Source organism: Saccopteryx leptura, chromosome 13, assembly GCF_036850995.1.
Source record: "Saccopteryx leptura isolate mSacLep1 chromosome 13, mSacLep1_pri_phased_curated, whole genome shotgun sequence".
NCBI classification, from domain to species: domain Eukaryota; kingdom Metazoa; phylum Chordata; class Mammalia; order Chiroptera; family Emballonuridae; genus Saccopteryx; species Saccopteryx leptura.
Window position 1 is genome coordinate 34,256,299 of NC_089515.1, and position 17,214 is coordinate 34,273,512.

Sequence of the window (17,214 nt, forward strand, 5' to 3'; positions counted from 1 at the left end):
TGTATTATTTGAATTTTAATATTTACATTTCACCTAACTACTGAAAAGCTTATCTATTTGCTGTTATAACCCTCTGTTTTAACCACAGTGGTTCTGGGAGCCCATAGATTAATGTAACGCAATAGTGGTCCAGGCACTTCAATGCTTTCAAACTGTGGGCTTTGCAGGACAGTAAGAGATTCTTCATTTGCAAAAAGTATTCAGTACTCAAAGGTTTGAGGGGAAAAGAGATACATCTTTACTCTAGGACTTTTCAGAACCTTTAATGTGCTAATGAAATTGTGAATATACAAGAGAGGAACACAATATCCAGGATTTCCTAAACTTATCTGACCACAGTTTACTTACTTCATGACTCACTGTTACAAACAACAGAAATTTAGAAAATGCTGCTTTAAGTTCTGCTTTATCTTCACTCATTGTTCAACACATAAAGTATATATTGCCTTTGTCTAAATTCCTATAATCCCCCCATCTAAAATATTTATTTACTGCCTGACTTGTGGTGGCGCAGTGAATAAAGCACTACCCTGGAATGTGAGGTCGCCGGTTCAAAGCCCCAGGCTTACCCAGTCAAGGCACATATGGGAAACAACTACAAGTTGATGCTTCCTATTCCTCACCAGCAGACCCCCCTGTCCCCTCTTTCTAAAATCAATAAATAAAATCTTTAAAATATTTATTTACCGATGAAATATGAAGCAGTTGGTTTTGGAGCAATGACAACATTTCTTAGCAATAACCCATGGCACTATTTTAGTATCCATAATGATGAACAAGATAAATGAAGAAATGTTTACATTTGTTACACTTTTTACTTGAGAAAGCCGATAAACCTGTCATGTATTTTTAGAAATACTTTTACCAAAAATAATTGAAATAGAAAAAAATTTACTGCCTTTATTTTTATTTTTAAAGTTTTTTATTTATTCATTTTAGAAAGGAGAGGGAGAGACAGAGAGGGAGGAGAGACAGAGAGAGAGAAGGGGGGGAGGAGCTGGAAGCATCAACTCCCATATGTGCCTTGACCAGGCAAGCCCAGGGTTTCGAACCGGCGACCTCAGCATTTCCAGGTCGACGCTTTATCCACTGCGCCACCACAGGTCAGGCATTTTACTGCCTTTAAAGAACATTCGTTTATATAAAACAGACATGAAATATCTCAGTTCCTAAAAAGGGGCTTATACACCAAAAAATGCTTTTTAGTGTAGCTTAAAAATTTATATTCACTTTTTCAGCATTTATTGATTGCTTACTCTATGCCAGGAATAGTATTAAGCAATAGATATACAGCAGTGAACAAAAAATGGCATGAGTCTTGTCCTCATGGGCTTGTAGTTTAGCTTTTTACTTTTATATTGCCTATATTGTTATGAATAGTTATTCTAGAATTGCTTTATTTTTAAATGTACCTTTGATGTGGTAAGAGTATATAGTTAGGTTGGTATTAAAAAAGCTCAACCCTGCCCTGGCCAGAAGCTTGGTTGGCTAGAGCATCATCCCGAAGTGCAGAGGTTGCTGATTGGATACCCAGGCAAGGCACAGACAGGAACAGATCGATGTTCCTGTCTCTCTCTCTCTCCCTTCCTTTCTCACTAAAATCAATAAATAAATGTCAAAAAGAAAAAAGAACTTATAAAATAAAAAAATCATTTTCAACAAAAAAGCTCAACCCTAAAACTAATTTGTTAATAAGGAATGTTATGAACCATGAAATATAAGCATACAGTTAACTGGAAGACAATGGTAACCATTTTACTTTTACATTAGAAGCACATATCATTTATGTCTCACAGCTTTGTGTTTTATAATTATTTTACATTAAAATGCTATGAGATTCAATTGTTTTCCAATAAATAATGGTAGGTCAACTGGACAACCATCTGAAACAACATGAATCTTGAATCTTACAACCCACACCATATACAACAAAATCAATTTCAGATAGGTTAAAAGCCCAAGTGTGAATGGTAAAATAATGAAACTTTAGAAGAAAACATAGAAAAATATATTTTAGGGTATGCAAAGACTTCTTAAATAGGATATTAAAAAGAACTATAAAGGGAAAATATGATAAAATGGATTTTATTAAAATTATAAACTTCTGGCCTGACCAGGCAGTGGTACAGGGGTTAGAGCATCAGACTGGGATGCAGAGGACCCAGGTTCAAAACCCCAAGGTCACCGGCTTGACTGCAGACTCATCCAGCTTGAGCATGGGCTCACCAGCTTGAGCGCAGTGCTGGCTTGAGTGTGGGATCATAGACATGACTCCTTGGTCACTGGCTTGAGCCCAAGGTCGCTAGCTTGAGCAAGGGATCACTCACTCTGCTGTAGCTCCCCCCTCAAGGCACATGTGAGAAAGTAATCGATGAACAACTAAGAAGGCACAACGAGGAATTGGTGCTTCTCATCTCTCTCTCTTCCTGTCTGTCTGTCCCTATCTGTCCTTCTCTCTGTCTCTGTCACACACAAAAAAAAATTATAAACTTCTGTTCATTAAAAGATACCACTAAGAGTGAACAGACAAGCCACAGAGCAGAACATATCTGCAATACTTATATTTGACAACGGCGTCATATTCAGAATATAAAGAGAATATTCAAATGGGCAATAAATATATGAAATGGAGTTCAACTTTATAAGTCATCAAGGAAATGCAGATTAAAACCACAATGTAAAACTACTGTAACTACTGGAATGGCTAAAAAGAAAAAAATAGATAGTATCAAGTGGTGACAAGGATGTAGAGCAACAAGAATTCTTCTACACTGCTGGCTGAAGTATAAACTAATACTCTTGTTTTGGAAAACTGCTTCACAGTATCTATTACAACTGATCACATACATACCACTTCCTGACTCAGCAATTCCGCTCCTAGGGAAATACCTCAACATGATGTGAACATATGTTCACCAAAAGACACACAAAAGAATGTCATGTTAGCACAATTTTTAACAGTAAAACTGGAATCAACTCATATGTTTATCAATATAGAATGTATAAATTATGGTTTATTTGTGTAACAAAATACTGTACAGCAAAGGGAATGAATGAACAACGACATGTAACAACATGGATAAATTTCACACACAAAATATTGAGCAAAAAAAGGCAGAACCAAAATGTTGACACTGCATAATTTCATATACACAAAGTTCAAAGTTAGGCTAAATTTATCTGTGGTATAAAAGTCATGATAGTGGTTATGCTTTAACAGGGAGAAGGGAAGTGGTGGGATTGGTTTGCACCAGTTCGGCCGGACCCACACCTAATTTTTTGTTCAGTTCCGCGAACCGGTTGTTAAAATGGCACTTGTAATCAGGGTTCTCTCTAGGGTGGGCAGCTGCCCAATGCGGAAATCACAAATTTACAATCCTACTCTTTTTTACGTTCATCTGGGCAACAGCGTATTCTAAGTGCCCGTAGTAAAGTTCATTTCATCCATAGGTGAAAAAAAATTTTTTTGACAGAACTATGTAATATTTATTTATTCATTTCATAAAGCTCATTATATCTGATAAAATACTACAATTTAATTCCCTCGTGTTTGTTACTTCAGTGTTTTAAACAAACGTATAACATAAAGAGAAAAAGAGTCAAACAACCAGGGGGTGACAAGATGTCATTGGAAAGATCTTAAATGACAGTTCTATTGTTTTTTGCCAGGTATTATTAAATATGTTTTCATTAATATTTTAAAACTCTTGTAACAATCTAGTTTTTCTATACTTCTCTTATTGCTCTTATTTAATTATTAAATGCATGAAATAATAAACTACCTTCCGGTATATATATTTTTATACTTAAAATGGTCATTAGGGCAGAGAAGCGGTTGTTAAATTATTTGAGCCCCCCTCCTGGAGAAGGGTAATTAATGACTGGAAAGAAGTGAAGTGAGGGGTGAGGGTCTCTTTTGAGGTATTTATTAGTCAAATTTTCTTGATCTGAGTGTTAAAAAAATGTATGCATTTTGTGAAAAATCAGCAATGGCTCATCTATGATTTGCCTGAATGTATGCTATACTTCAATAAAACATTTGTTTGAAAAGTTTTATGAGATACAAATAGTATATATTTTGCAAAATTCAAGTTCTCTCTCAAATTCTCTGCATAGTTTAGAGAAGCGATCACTCCTCTTTTCCTCTGTCTGCCTAAAATCAAATACTAGAAAACAGGACCTAATCCTGGATGGGAAAAGGAGAATTATAAGATAATTTTTATTTTATTTTATTTTATTTTATTTTATTTTATTTTTTGTATTTTTCTGAAGCCTGAAACGGGGAGGCAGTCAGACAGACTCCAGCATGCGCCCGACAGGGATCCACCCGGCACGCCCACCAAGGGGCGATGCTCTGCCCATCTGGGGTGTTGCTCTGTTGCGACCAGAGCCACTCTAGCGCCTGGGGCAGAGGCCAAGGAGCCATCCCCAGCACCCGGGCCAACTTTGCTCCAATGGAGCCTTGGCTGCGGGAGGGGAAGAGAGAGACAGAGAGGAAGGAAAGGGGGAGGGGTGGAGAAGCAGATAGGTGCCTCTCCTGTGTGCCCTAGCCGGGAATCGAATCCGGGACTTCTGCACGCCAGGCCGACACTCTACCACTGAGCCAACCAGCCAGGGCCATAAGATAATTTTTGACAATGGATTTTAACAGGAAAAACAAAATGGTGGGCCTGACCTGTGGTGGCGCAATGGAAAAAGCATTGACCTGGAACGCTGAGGTCGCTGGTTTAAAACCCTGGGCTTGTCTGGTTAAGGCACATATGGGAGTTGCTGCTTCCTGCTCCTCCCCCTTCTCTCTCTCTCTCTCTCTCCTCTCTCTAAAATTAATAAAATCTAAAAATAAAATAACAAAAACCAAAATGGTATACTTGACTCATATCTAGCCCAATAAAAACCACATATAAGCCTGCCCAGATAGCTCATTAGAGTATCATCCTGAAGCGCAGAGGTTGCCAGTTCAATCTCTGGTCAGGGAACACATAGGAACAGATCAATGTTCCTGTCTCTCTCCTTTTCTCTCCCTTTCTCCTCTAAAATCAATAAAATAAACATTAAAGACCACATATACGAGTTTCTCTATAAAGGTATACTTCTCTAAGGCTTTGGACTAAGTGGTTTCAGATTTTTAAAAGGCTCTTCATACGACAACATATCTGATCCTTCACTAGTTTTGTAATTCTCTCGTATGGGCTCTCCAATTTGTGAGTGTCTCTAACAAGTGATGCTTGACACACAGTCTTAGCCCCAAAGCACAGCAGTCAAACCTAAATACCACACTTTTATTAATGCAATCTAAGAATTCCCTGTACAATGTTGGTACATTTGGAGATTAATTAAAGCTATTAGATATTTTTCATGCTATAAGTCATATTTTCTAGTGTCTGCATTTAAAATTTTTCAATTTAAAAAAGTAAAATGCAGCACAATATTTCCCTTTCTAAATTTCACTTTGTTGGCTTTGGCTTATCACTCAAGCATACTGACAGCAATTTGATTCTAGCTTCTATCATCTTAGGTAACTCTCCTAGCTTTATATAATCTATGCATGTAATTCATATTTTTTCTATGTATTTATCCAAATCCTTATATTAAAAATTGGTTGATCCCAAACTGTCAAAGACAGACATCTAGAGGGTGCTGCCAGAGTCCTGACTTAGAGAAAATTTCACAAAGTGTATTTCATGTAATACAATCTAAAATGAGGGAGGGAAGTATTTTGTGATGAGTTTGAGAAATGCTGGGTTACTGCAAAGTCTCTTAGCCCTACGTGCATGGTAAGTATCTAAGAAGGAATTAGAGTATAAAGTATTTCCCAAACTTAACTGACTTAGAGTCTTTCTTTTTGTTTTAAAGAAATCTTGTCTCATCTTGAGAAATCAGTATTCCTGGAAAAACACTTTGGGAAATACTGCTCTAGGGTGATAATAGTGTGTTACCCAACATTCTCAGGGTAAGGGACTGTTTTATTAGCTTCAGACACACCTAACTGCATTATCATTCAACCTACCTAAACTTCATAAAGTCTAAATGATTACCCAGATATTGTCAAACACAGCAATGATACATATTACCAGTCTAACTTAACACCACGTGAAACAGGACCAAGTAAAGACGGTTTAGTGTTCAGATTAGCGAGACGTGAATGCTCAATTTGCAGTCAGAAATATGCTAAGAAGTGATGAAAGTAAAATATAGATTTTTAATTTTCCTACTAAACTGGCTATATTTTAAAAGTTTTGGTGATTAAAAACTAATCTTGGATAACTCAGTTATATGGGACACCTCATTTTCCAGTGATATTTAGTGAAATATTTCTATGTATAAGAATGAGTTATAAAAATAGTATCACTAAATACTGTATATCATACAGTTATAATAAAAATAATTTTAAAATGTTAAGGCTTTTATAGATTGTCAAAATAATTTTACATATTCACCTGAAATCCATTTGAAAGATTGTATGTAACAAAATATGCGCTCTTTGAAAAAGCAAACACACATATAAGTATATCACAGCCCATCATTTAGTGACTTAATTTCAGAACTGGAGGTAGGCTTTACTAGTAAGAAGTCAAACAGCACATTGAAAACTGGTTGAGGCCATATACAGTGTTTGCATAATGCAGCACCGTACTGCTAATCCTCTCCATGGTCTTCTGGGGCAGCAGGCCTGGAGATATTGTTGAGATAACTGGCTTCCATTAGCAAGCCTGTGATTGGCAGGATGATAAAGTCTTTTCTCTCACAGGTCAGCTATTTCCTTTTCTTTAGAAGAGGGCGATTCTGATGATCCATCTTTTAGCTGCAGTCTCTCATTGAGTCCCAATTCTCTTGCCTTCAGCTTTGATATGGTTCTAACTTTCCTCTTGTATCAGCTCATACTTGTCATCAACTCCTCTATTCAGAACAGCAAATATCAGGAGTTTGACCTCGGGGCAAAGTCCGGGTGGGCAGGTAAAATTTGACCACTGGACTTACTTCCTAATCTTTCATACCCAGCAATTCGTGAAGCAGTATCAAATTCAAACTAAAAAACAGAAGCATGACCCCTTATAAGTACTATGAAAAGGGCTCCTTTGCCTTTCTAAGTATACTTGAAAAGAACTGTCAGCCACCCTATTAAGAAAGAAATGGATCACAGACTAGAAAAAAGAAAGAAAAGTGTAGAAACTCAACTGAAATGTAACTAAAAGTGTTAACACCCTCTATGTTTGATGATAAACTACTTCATATAAAAGTGTTAAAATAATATGTTATGAAATGTCTTTATGAAGTCAGGAATATAACACTATTAGAACTTTAAGGCATCCTTATTTAAATAATCACTGACATCTGATACAAAAAGCTTGTATCACCTCACATGAGATTTTAGTTTTCAAGACTAATTTTATTTTTGGCCAATTCCCATACTTGGCATTTCACTACTTAATTGTTTATAAAAATTGAAAAACAAATATAGGTGAAACATAACTATCCTTATCAAGTTATTAAATCTAGATCTCTGAAATCATGAAATTCAAGTTTTGTCACAGTGGCCCAGCAGCTAAATACAAGAATCAACTGCATCTTTTTGTTTTAGAATACAAAAGAATAAGATTAGAGTATGATTACATTTTAACATCAATCATCATGGAAAATGATTTTACCCCCCTTTTAAAACTAGACAAATTAACATGTAAAAAATCAGCCTCAAAATTTTCTATTCATGAGTCACTTCCATTGCACATTAACTACCATACTTTAAAACTGTATTTCATATTAGTTATTTCTATATAATTCTTTTAACAGTTTACATGTGTCATAATAGATTTCAGAATTCTAAATGTTTCATAATAGATTTTTTTATTCACTTAAAAGTCTCTTAAAGAAATTACATTGATGAGGAAAAGTCAACCAGGACTTAATTCCTCTAAGTGCACATACTTGAAGAGTAAATTCAACCAAAAAGACTTGAGATGTTTATTAATATTTATAAGTATCCCTTAATCACAACTCCCTAGTGAGCTATATGCTCATAAAGAGGCCTTTGCTGTCAAATGATGATTGTCTTTGAAGGAAGAAAGTACCTGGGATCAGAGTTTTAATCTGCATTAAACCAACCACTTATCTGGACAAATCAAGGAACAGAATCTTTATCAAATTTCATAATTCATGTGGTCCAACCCGTAAGATTACAAACTAGTTAAAACCATAAAAATTCACACAAAACTGAGAAAATATCACCTAATTAATGTCATATTTTCTGTGAACATATTTGTTGTATGTAATAGGAGCTAACTTCAATTCACATACTCTTTGGATTGGAGAACATTTCATGTCCTTGCAATAGGGAAACTTACCCTAGTAAGTGGCCATAACCTAACTGGGAAACGAATATATAACCAACACTATTTCCAACTTGCAAAAGGACTCAGTTTTCTATATTAGGTCATCTTGTTCAGGGTAATAAGATTATAACAGAGAGTAGTTCTAAAGGAAATGGATCTACCTTCAATAGAAAGAACATATTCTGGTAAACAGGAATGGAAATTCAGAGTCCACCTTCTTCATTTTCTGCTATCTTTCCCTAGTAAGGCTAATCATCTATAGATCTAGGTCATCCATAAGAGTTCCTTGTTTGGCATAATACGTGAGCACTGATTGCAAACAGAACTAAATATGAATATACTTTATATGTTCAGTGCTTTACAAACATAGTTGCGAGGCAGAAATGGCTTTTTCAGTTTCCTTCTAATCAGACTTACAGCTGATTAGAAGGATTTCTAAATAGTATTTAGAAATAAATAAATACTATTTATTTCTACATGACCCTTTATCTTATAAATATTCCTAACCAGCTTGGAGGTTTTGCTTCTTTAAAGGATTTTAAAGTTTCATAAAGATAAAACTATGTCTTATATTACCTTGGTGTCTATCTCTACATCTCCCCTCTCCAAATAATCAGTATGTAGTCATTCATAAATACTTACTGAACATTGGTTTGGAATTAAGAGCAAAATCAGCTCTATTCTCAAACATTTCCTGAAACCACAGCTCCTTAACTGCTCAAATCGACCCTGCTTTAAACATCACCGTGGTAGAGTCTATTCATACCAGTGGTGGAGTATCATCCCCAGTCATCTCCAGTCCCCAAAGGGGATGGGGCCATAAGCAGACCAATAGCACAGTGTCTTTGTTTTAGTTCCATCTGCACTTGGTTCTTCTTGCCAAGGGCAGAAGACACTCCTGTTGTCAATTCTAGCACTCCTGAGCCCTCTCACTTGGATCTACCCCTCCTCCACACCCTGCGCCTCCCAGCTTTATTAAGCTCCTTAATCCTAGGATTAAGAAAGAAAAAGAAAAAGGAGGAGGGGGAAAGAAGAAAAAAGCAATAAGAATAAAAAAATATGGGGGAGATAGTAAGAGAATAACAAAGAAAATGACAACAGAGGTATTAAACAATAGTCAAATTAATAGAAGAGATTTAAAAATTGTATTTGTTACTACACTTTGAATGTATTAGAAAATAACTATGTACTAGAAAAGAATTATATAAATGTATAATTACCTTTTTAGTTTTATCCTTCTTTCTGGAGGAATACAGAAAATTTATAAAAATAGCATTCATTCTTTATCACTGACAAAATTTTAAGCAAGAGACTCCTATCTAGTTTGCAGTAAATTAACCTTTAACTTAAGTTCTAACACTAATGTTCTACACCACTAATTTTCATAAAAGACCATGAAATCATTAAGAAATAATTTAAAATTCAAGTGTGATTAAATCAAACTGTAAAGTTATTATTTAGTCATGTGCTCATCAAGTAACGATTATGCTAAATATTCACCACTGAAAATGCTCCATGAAGTTGACACTGAATGAATACTGGTTCAGAAAGAAGGGCCAAATATGTGATCAAAGAAGCACTTTTCTCAAGACAGACAAACATTCCCATAGTATTTAAGAAAAGAAAAGGCAAGAGGGAGAAGGCAATAAACAACAAGTACGTTATTCTATCTTACTTGTCTGAGGTCAATGAATGCTAGCTGCAGGGTATCCCCCTGGAATCCTGGCACAGGCTCAGAGCTGGCAAACACTATTAAAAAAAGAAGAACAAGATTGCAAAATACATAAGGGTTTAACCGTTAAATTAATTTCTACTCATTACAAATGTATTATAATATTTACACGTAACCATTTCAAATGCAGACTATTTATAACCTTCAATTTCCACTACTGAGAACATTCTCCACACCCATTACCACAAATATTTTAATAATTTTAAACTGCTAATCTGCCATTTAATCACTCTAATCCTTAATTACAATAAATTTAGAATGGTTATCCTACATAAAGTTCAAGGTAGTAATATACTTCAATCAAGAGAAGTTTTCTGACTCCTTTTCGCCTTAGGTGAACGATTATAGAAGCATTTTGAAACTATACCAATTCCATGGCTGTGAACATATTTCAAAATATTTGCTTTGTTACAGAATATGCTCTATAAAAAACCTTACCTCTAACTCAGAGCAGTAACAGGCAGGCATGTGAGAAGTCAGCTTCACATGCAGGTAACAGGGAAAATGTTCTAAATAGCAAAATGGGGATGATGTGGGAATGTTTGCTCAGATCTTTTAATAATTGTTTTCTATAAAGGAATCACAACTTTTTAAAAATTAAAAGAATTAAAAACATATTTCGAGAAAACTTTTTCAACTTGTTTTGTACTTAAAAATCTGTAATTCATAGCTTTTTTAGTTAAGTTGAAGACAAGCACAATGTTAGTAATTTTGAAGAAAAAAGACTTGGCTCATAAAAATAGATGCTATCATTTTACATTCAAGCTTTTCTGATAAGACAAAGAATGCCGCAACCATTCTCCCTCCACTTTAATATCTAGGCTTTTTCTTTCAACTTTTTTATTTTTGAGAACATTATAGATTTTCTATTTGTAAATTTATCTCAGCCAGTATTTTAGAAACTATTTAAAATTTCAGCCTATATCATTCTTGGAATAACAAAAATAATTCTTTTTTTAGTGAATTCTGTGTGAAATATAATGTAGAATGGCTCAAAATCAACAATTAAAAATAATAAATATATGAAAGCCTAGCACACCTTAACTTAGTGGGCATTTTTAAGCCATGAAGAATTCAAAATGTTTTTGTTGCTGTTGTTTTTTTAAGATTTTATTTATTGACTTTACAGAGAGAAGAGAGAGAGGGATGGAAGGTGAGAAGTATCAACTCATAGTTGCTTCATTTCAGTTGTTCATTAACTGTTGTATGTGCCCTGACCAGGTAGCCCAGGGTTTTGAACTGGTGGCCTCAGCAATTCCATGTCGATGCTCTATCCACTGTGCCACCACAGGCCGGGCTTGTTGCTATTGTTTTTAAGGTAATGATAATTTTTGCTTTAAGCATCAAAATTCTTTTTAATCTTAAGCATTTTTATGAAATTTTATTTTTATTTTTATAGAGAAAAAGAGAGAGAGAGAGATAGCAGTTGCTTCTCATATGTGCCTTGACCAGGCAAGACCATGGTTTCGAACCAACAACCTCAGCATTCCAGGTCGACGCTTTATCCACTACACCACCACAGGTCAGGTATTTTTTGATGGAATTTTAAACTGTAACATATACTTCCTTTTTTTGAGTATATTAAATATTATTTGAACTTAATTATCTGGATCACCATTAAAATTTTTTCTTATATACAAATATCAAATTCTGTTTTATACCTGAAATTAATATAATGTATATCAAGTACACCTCAATTAAAAAAACAAAAAGCCTATTAAAAAAACACTTTTTATTCTATAGAATACATTTCCAGGGCCGCTATGGTATGTAGAACTGTTTTCTATTACATTAAACAGCTCAGAATTCTGTGTTGAGTTGTGTCTAGTTTTTACAAATTTTCTGCCTTTTCTCTTGTAGTTTTTAGAAATCCTTACTCATATTCTCTCACTCATCTCTTACTTATATGCTGTCTTTAATATTCTTGAGCTGGTAAGTTAGCTAATCAATTACTTAGAATGGTGTCTAAAGTAAGAACAAATACAGACTGAGCAAGGGCCCCTCCCACAAGCAAAGTGAGTGGGTTTAACACATGCCTTTGAGTATACAGTATGTACCTTCTGGGTATAAGTAACCCAGGGGTCGGGAACCTATGGCTCGTGAGCCAGATGTGGCTCTTTTGATGGCTGCATCTGGCTCACAGACAAATCTTTAATAATAAAAAAATAATGTTAAAAATATAAAACATTCTCATGTATTACAATCCATTCATTTTCTACTGCTCATCTTCACGGTTGCAGGTGACTGGAGCCAATGACAGCTGTCCTCAGGAACAACACCAAATTTTTATTGGATAATGCATAACGTACACGTATGGCTCTCACGGCCAAAAGGGTTCCTGACCCCTGATAACCTTTTGAGTACTCAGAGGTACACCATGTCCCCCACACTTTGTGGTTCTCTACTAGGTTTTAAGTAGTGATACCCATTAGATCGGTGACTATACTCACCTTTCTCAGGCTCCTATATCCAGAAAATTAAGATTTATTGAGTAAATCTAGCCACACTTTCATTATTTAGTATAATATAGTCACATCACTGTTTTTCATACAATGAAAAGTGGCATAATTTCATACTGTGGCAGCCCTCTTACCTCTACCATATTCCAGACAAATGAGTTGCCTTTCTCTAGTACCATCAGATCTCAATGAAAAAATATTAAGCAAAATTATAATGGACTATTAAAGGTAAAGGTGTTTTTCAATTTAAAAAAATCCTTTCTTAGGACCATCCAGCATATTGCTGGCTTTTCTGGCCTTATTTCTAGGCTACTGTTTCCAAGTAATAGTTAACTCCGAATCCCTAGTGGTTCCCAACCAAGGCTGTAAATGTTAGCTCAGCGTCTACCATCACCACATGTGCACACACGTACACACAGAAATAAGGACTTCTTATAATGCAGAGAGACTTACTTTATATGTAAGGCATAAAAATCAGTTCCATTTCCATTTTATTTGCAATTATTATCTACTTAATCTCCCCAAATTTTTCTATGCTGAAAATAACCTGTCATTTTTCTTTTCCCTCAGTTCCTGTTTAAGATACTATAGGATAAGCCCCACTGCTTGGCATTAAACCAAAGAGCTAAGTGTCACAATTATAAGTACTATAAATATATATAGCACTTGAAGTGTACAAAGCACTTTTCACATACACTTTGCTTTGATCATCACAATAACTTATTTAGTGAACAGGGCATAAACTCTTGCAGCTAGAAGAGACATCAACTTTGAAATACCTCTTACCAGTCCCTTGAAGGCTCAATTTAAAAGTTACCCAGTCCTTCATTTTATAAGGTAGAAAAATAAAAGTGAGATGACTCGCCCAGAGCCAAGCAGCTAGTTCTGACCTCTGGCCGACCCAGAATCCAGCATTCAGCCTCTCACCTCTAACCCATCTCTCACAGGAGCCTAACCAACATGGGAGGGACACTCACTCGTTTACAGCTCTCAGGGCTTTTTCTTACATTTTTTCTTAGAAATAGGAGGCAATTAAGAAGTATGATAATCAACTGGCACAAAAGACATTTGTAATTACACACTATTCAATTTATCGACGGCTTCATATTTTTTCTTTTCCAATGCAGAAAATCAATTCTGTTCTTTCTATCTTCAAAAATACCTTGAGTCTAAATCTGACTCAAACTATCTCCATTTCTTGCTTAGATTACTAAAACACATTCTATCTCATCTCCCTGTTTCTGTGTGCCACCTCTCCACACACCTTCCCCAGTGTGCCTCCTGCAAGATGTACATGTGATTTGTGCCACTTTTAAAGATTAGCATTTTCAATGGTTCTCCATCATGTTCACAATAAAACAAGACAACCGAGATCCTTTATAACCGGGCCTTTGCCTATACCCCAGCCTCATCTTGTACCACTACCCTAGGGGCACCTTAAACTCCCTGCCAAACTGCAGCATTTCCTTACATATGCCACATTAACTTCTGCCTGGAGCATCCTGTGCCTCTTCTTTTCCACTGAATAAGTTATCCTTCCATTCAACCATCACATTCCACAGGAGACTTCCATTATCCTGCAGGCTGGGTGGGTCCCTCCACTGTGCTCCCATTGAAACTTACTATACACTGCCTAACTACACTACCATTTTGCTACCTTACAATTGTTTATCTATCTGGGTCTTAGTATTAGAACACCAACTCTCCCAGAGTAGGGAATATACTTCCTTTTAAGACCCCTATCGACTAGCACAATGCCTAACAGTAATGTGCAGTCAGTCAGTCAGAGTTTCTTAAGTGAATAAAGAAGAACTGAATAAACAAATTCTAAAGGAATACCATCCAGTCTTAGAAATCAATACATGTATCTGGCTTATTGATTAGATCTAGAATGACACTGTCCAAGAGAACTTTCTGTAAGAATGGTTCTCTGTGCTAAACTGAATTTTTAGCTTTATTTAATTAATTTAAATTTAATAGCCACATAAGGCTATTTGACAGTGTAAATCTATAACATTCTGTGCATATGTAGTATATATTTATTTCAAAATTATTGATGGTGGGTAAGAATACTCCCAATGTTTTCTTTGAAGAAAACTAAATTAGTTCTTCCACTAAACAAGACGCTTGTGAAAAAGTAGAGATAACATGTTTTACCTTTACACCCACCCATACCCCGTATACAGAAAACACTCAATAAATGTGTTGAGCAAATAAATAATAATACAAATGATTCATTTCTGCTAATATTGTCTAATGGGCCCAATAACAGTGGAGGTAGATTTCAACATTCAAAGTTTTTCAAAAATTGAAGACCATATAGTTTCCAGACTTTTAAAAAAATTTTGGGTTTTTCTGTTTGTTTTTTAAAAAGGCTCATCTAAATCTTTGTTATTTTTTTCTCTTAATGCCTCCAATGTGACAATTTCCTTTTTAAAAAGAAATTAACTTCATAATATATTCATTTCCTCTTATTTTCTGCTAGATATAGAACTTAATAAATGATTCCAAGTTTAAAAATACTCTAAAGGAAAAATAATACTCTAAAAGAAAGACTAATGAGGGAGGTATCTAATCTTACTGGGAAGATCTTTTGTAACAACAGAGTAAAACTTTGCTATATCAGCCTAACTGGAAAGAAGACAAGTCTGAATTAATTTAGATGAAAATGAAAACAAAAAAATAATTTCTATATACAATTTGTGATTGTAATGATCAAAAAATGTCTTCCGAACTGGCAATCTGAAATTTAAGAGAATAAAGAATATCTGTAGGCAAAAACATGAGTTATTTGTATATGTAACAATTTTTTTCCCTGTAAAGTAGGAAAGTGGGCCCGTTCTGCCCTCAGGAGCTACATACAGATGTATAAGGTTTGAAAGAAGGGGGCAGCCCTGGCCAGTTGGCTCAGCGGTAGAGCGTCGGCCTGGCGTGCAGGAGTCCCGGGTTCGATTCCTGGCCAGGGCACACAGGAGAAGCGCCCATCTGCTTCTCCACCCCTCCCCCTCTCCTTCCTCTCTGTCTCTCTCTTCCCCTCCCGCAGCCAAGACTCCATTGGAGCAAAGATGGCTCGGGCACTGGGGATGGCTCTGTGGCCTCTGCCTCAGGTGCTAGAATGGCTCTGGATACAACAGAGCGACGCCCCAGAGGGGCAGAACATCGCCCCCTGGTGGGCATGCCGGGTGGATCCCGGTTGGGCGCATGCAGGAGTCTGTCTGACTGCCTCCCCGTTTCCAGCTTCGGAAAAATGAAAAAAAAGAAAAGAAAGAAGGGGGCAGAGATTGCTAAGAAGTCAGACTGTGTAAGTTTTATCCTGGCATGAAAATATAAAACTTTCCCTGGAGTTAAATGCAGAGGGAATAAGTCTTGAACAATTTTTATCTTAGGCAGACAGTTATTTTTGCTGTAAGGTAAAAAAATGTGTGTTATGTGGAAAACATCTACATAGGGTAAGAAGAATTGTCAGGAGGTGGGAGAAGGGGATGAGTGTCTATGGAGTCAAAAAAAAGATTGACATAGATTAAAAGGGAGGGCGAGGAAGCTAGGCTAAAGTCTCAAGACTGCTTATGGATGACAAGGCAGGAGCGTTTAAAATGGAATAATTTTATAACTAAATAAATGACTGAATATAAATGCCAAATAGTCTCTATACATACAGATTTCCAATCATTTCTTTCTTGCTAGATCTGAAGACTTAAAGAAACTAGTTAGAACTCAAATTTTGGCTAGGCAAAGAAAAGATCCAATGTTTACCAGTGTGTCATTAGAACAGATGACTAAGAGCACCATCTAGTGGTTTTCCTGGTGGTGAAGAAGGTATGCCTGGGAATCAAGGGTCTTAGAGTTAGAATTCCTAGCCCTTAGACCTAGACAGTATTTTGTTACATGTGGTTAGTAGTAGTGGGATGCAAACCTCTCCACCAGCTGCCCTCTACATTCATCACGCTACTAGATACTACTAAAGTAGTATCTAGTCCTCTCCCTTTTTTGGAGATAAACATAGGCAATCTGATACCTTAAATGCCATTACAAGCAGAGATAAATTCAGATAGCCAAAAAGGATACTAAAAGGACATTTTAAAATATTCTTATATCATCCACATGATTTTTCCCAAGCCCCTTTATTTTAGGGCATGGCTCTTTCTCATGGGTAGGAATAGAGGCCCTGAGGTCACTGTCACACACATAAAAATCTATAAATAGGTTTAAGTCTTTATCCAAAATGAATAAAGACCAAGGCCTTCACATCTAGAGATTCCTCAGTAATTCCCATTTAAAACAGGTGCCTGCACTCTCCAATCTGGAGCTTTTCTAATGCCTGTAAATTCAAGATGTTAAACTCTTAGGAGCTGATTTACCTTATTTAGATATTTTTGTAGAATGCATGAAAAAGTACATTCTAGAACTATTCTGAGTACTTCAAATCTTTCTGATCCCTGATGCTTTGCAAATATTATGTATACAGTTAGTGATGTGAAGAATTTCTGGGATATCTTTATAGTCACTTAAGAGGACATTTTTATCTTTTCCTCTAAAAAGTTGCATTTTTAAGAATGTTATCTATATATATTGTGGCCCAAAACAAAACAGGTGTTTAATAAATATAAAACAAAATACATACACAGATTTAGAACATCATCTTCACACCAACTTTTGCAAAAATGTTCCTATACCTAGAAAGTGATTTCTCTTAAAC

The 17,214-nt window shown here is 35.7% G+C and overlaps 1 protein-coding gene across 2 annotated transcripts in view; it reads right to left on the reverse strand.

Moving 5' to 3' along the window:
- EXOC6 (exocyst complex component 6) overlaps positions 1-17,214 on the reverse strand; it is a 182,964-nt gene that overhangs the window by 28,317 nt on the left and 137,433 nt on the right. For both annotated transcript variants that reach the window (XM_066355669.1, XM_066355668.1), the window contains exon 20: positions 10,003-10,076. In XM_066355669.1, coding sequence (XP_066211766.1) covers positions 10,003-10,076 — 74 coding nt within the window. The remainder of the gene's footprint in view (positions 1-10,002; positions 10,077-17,214) is intronic.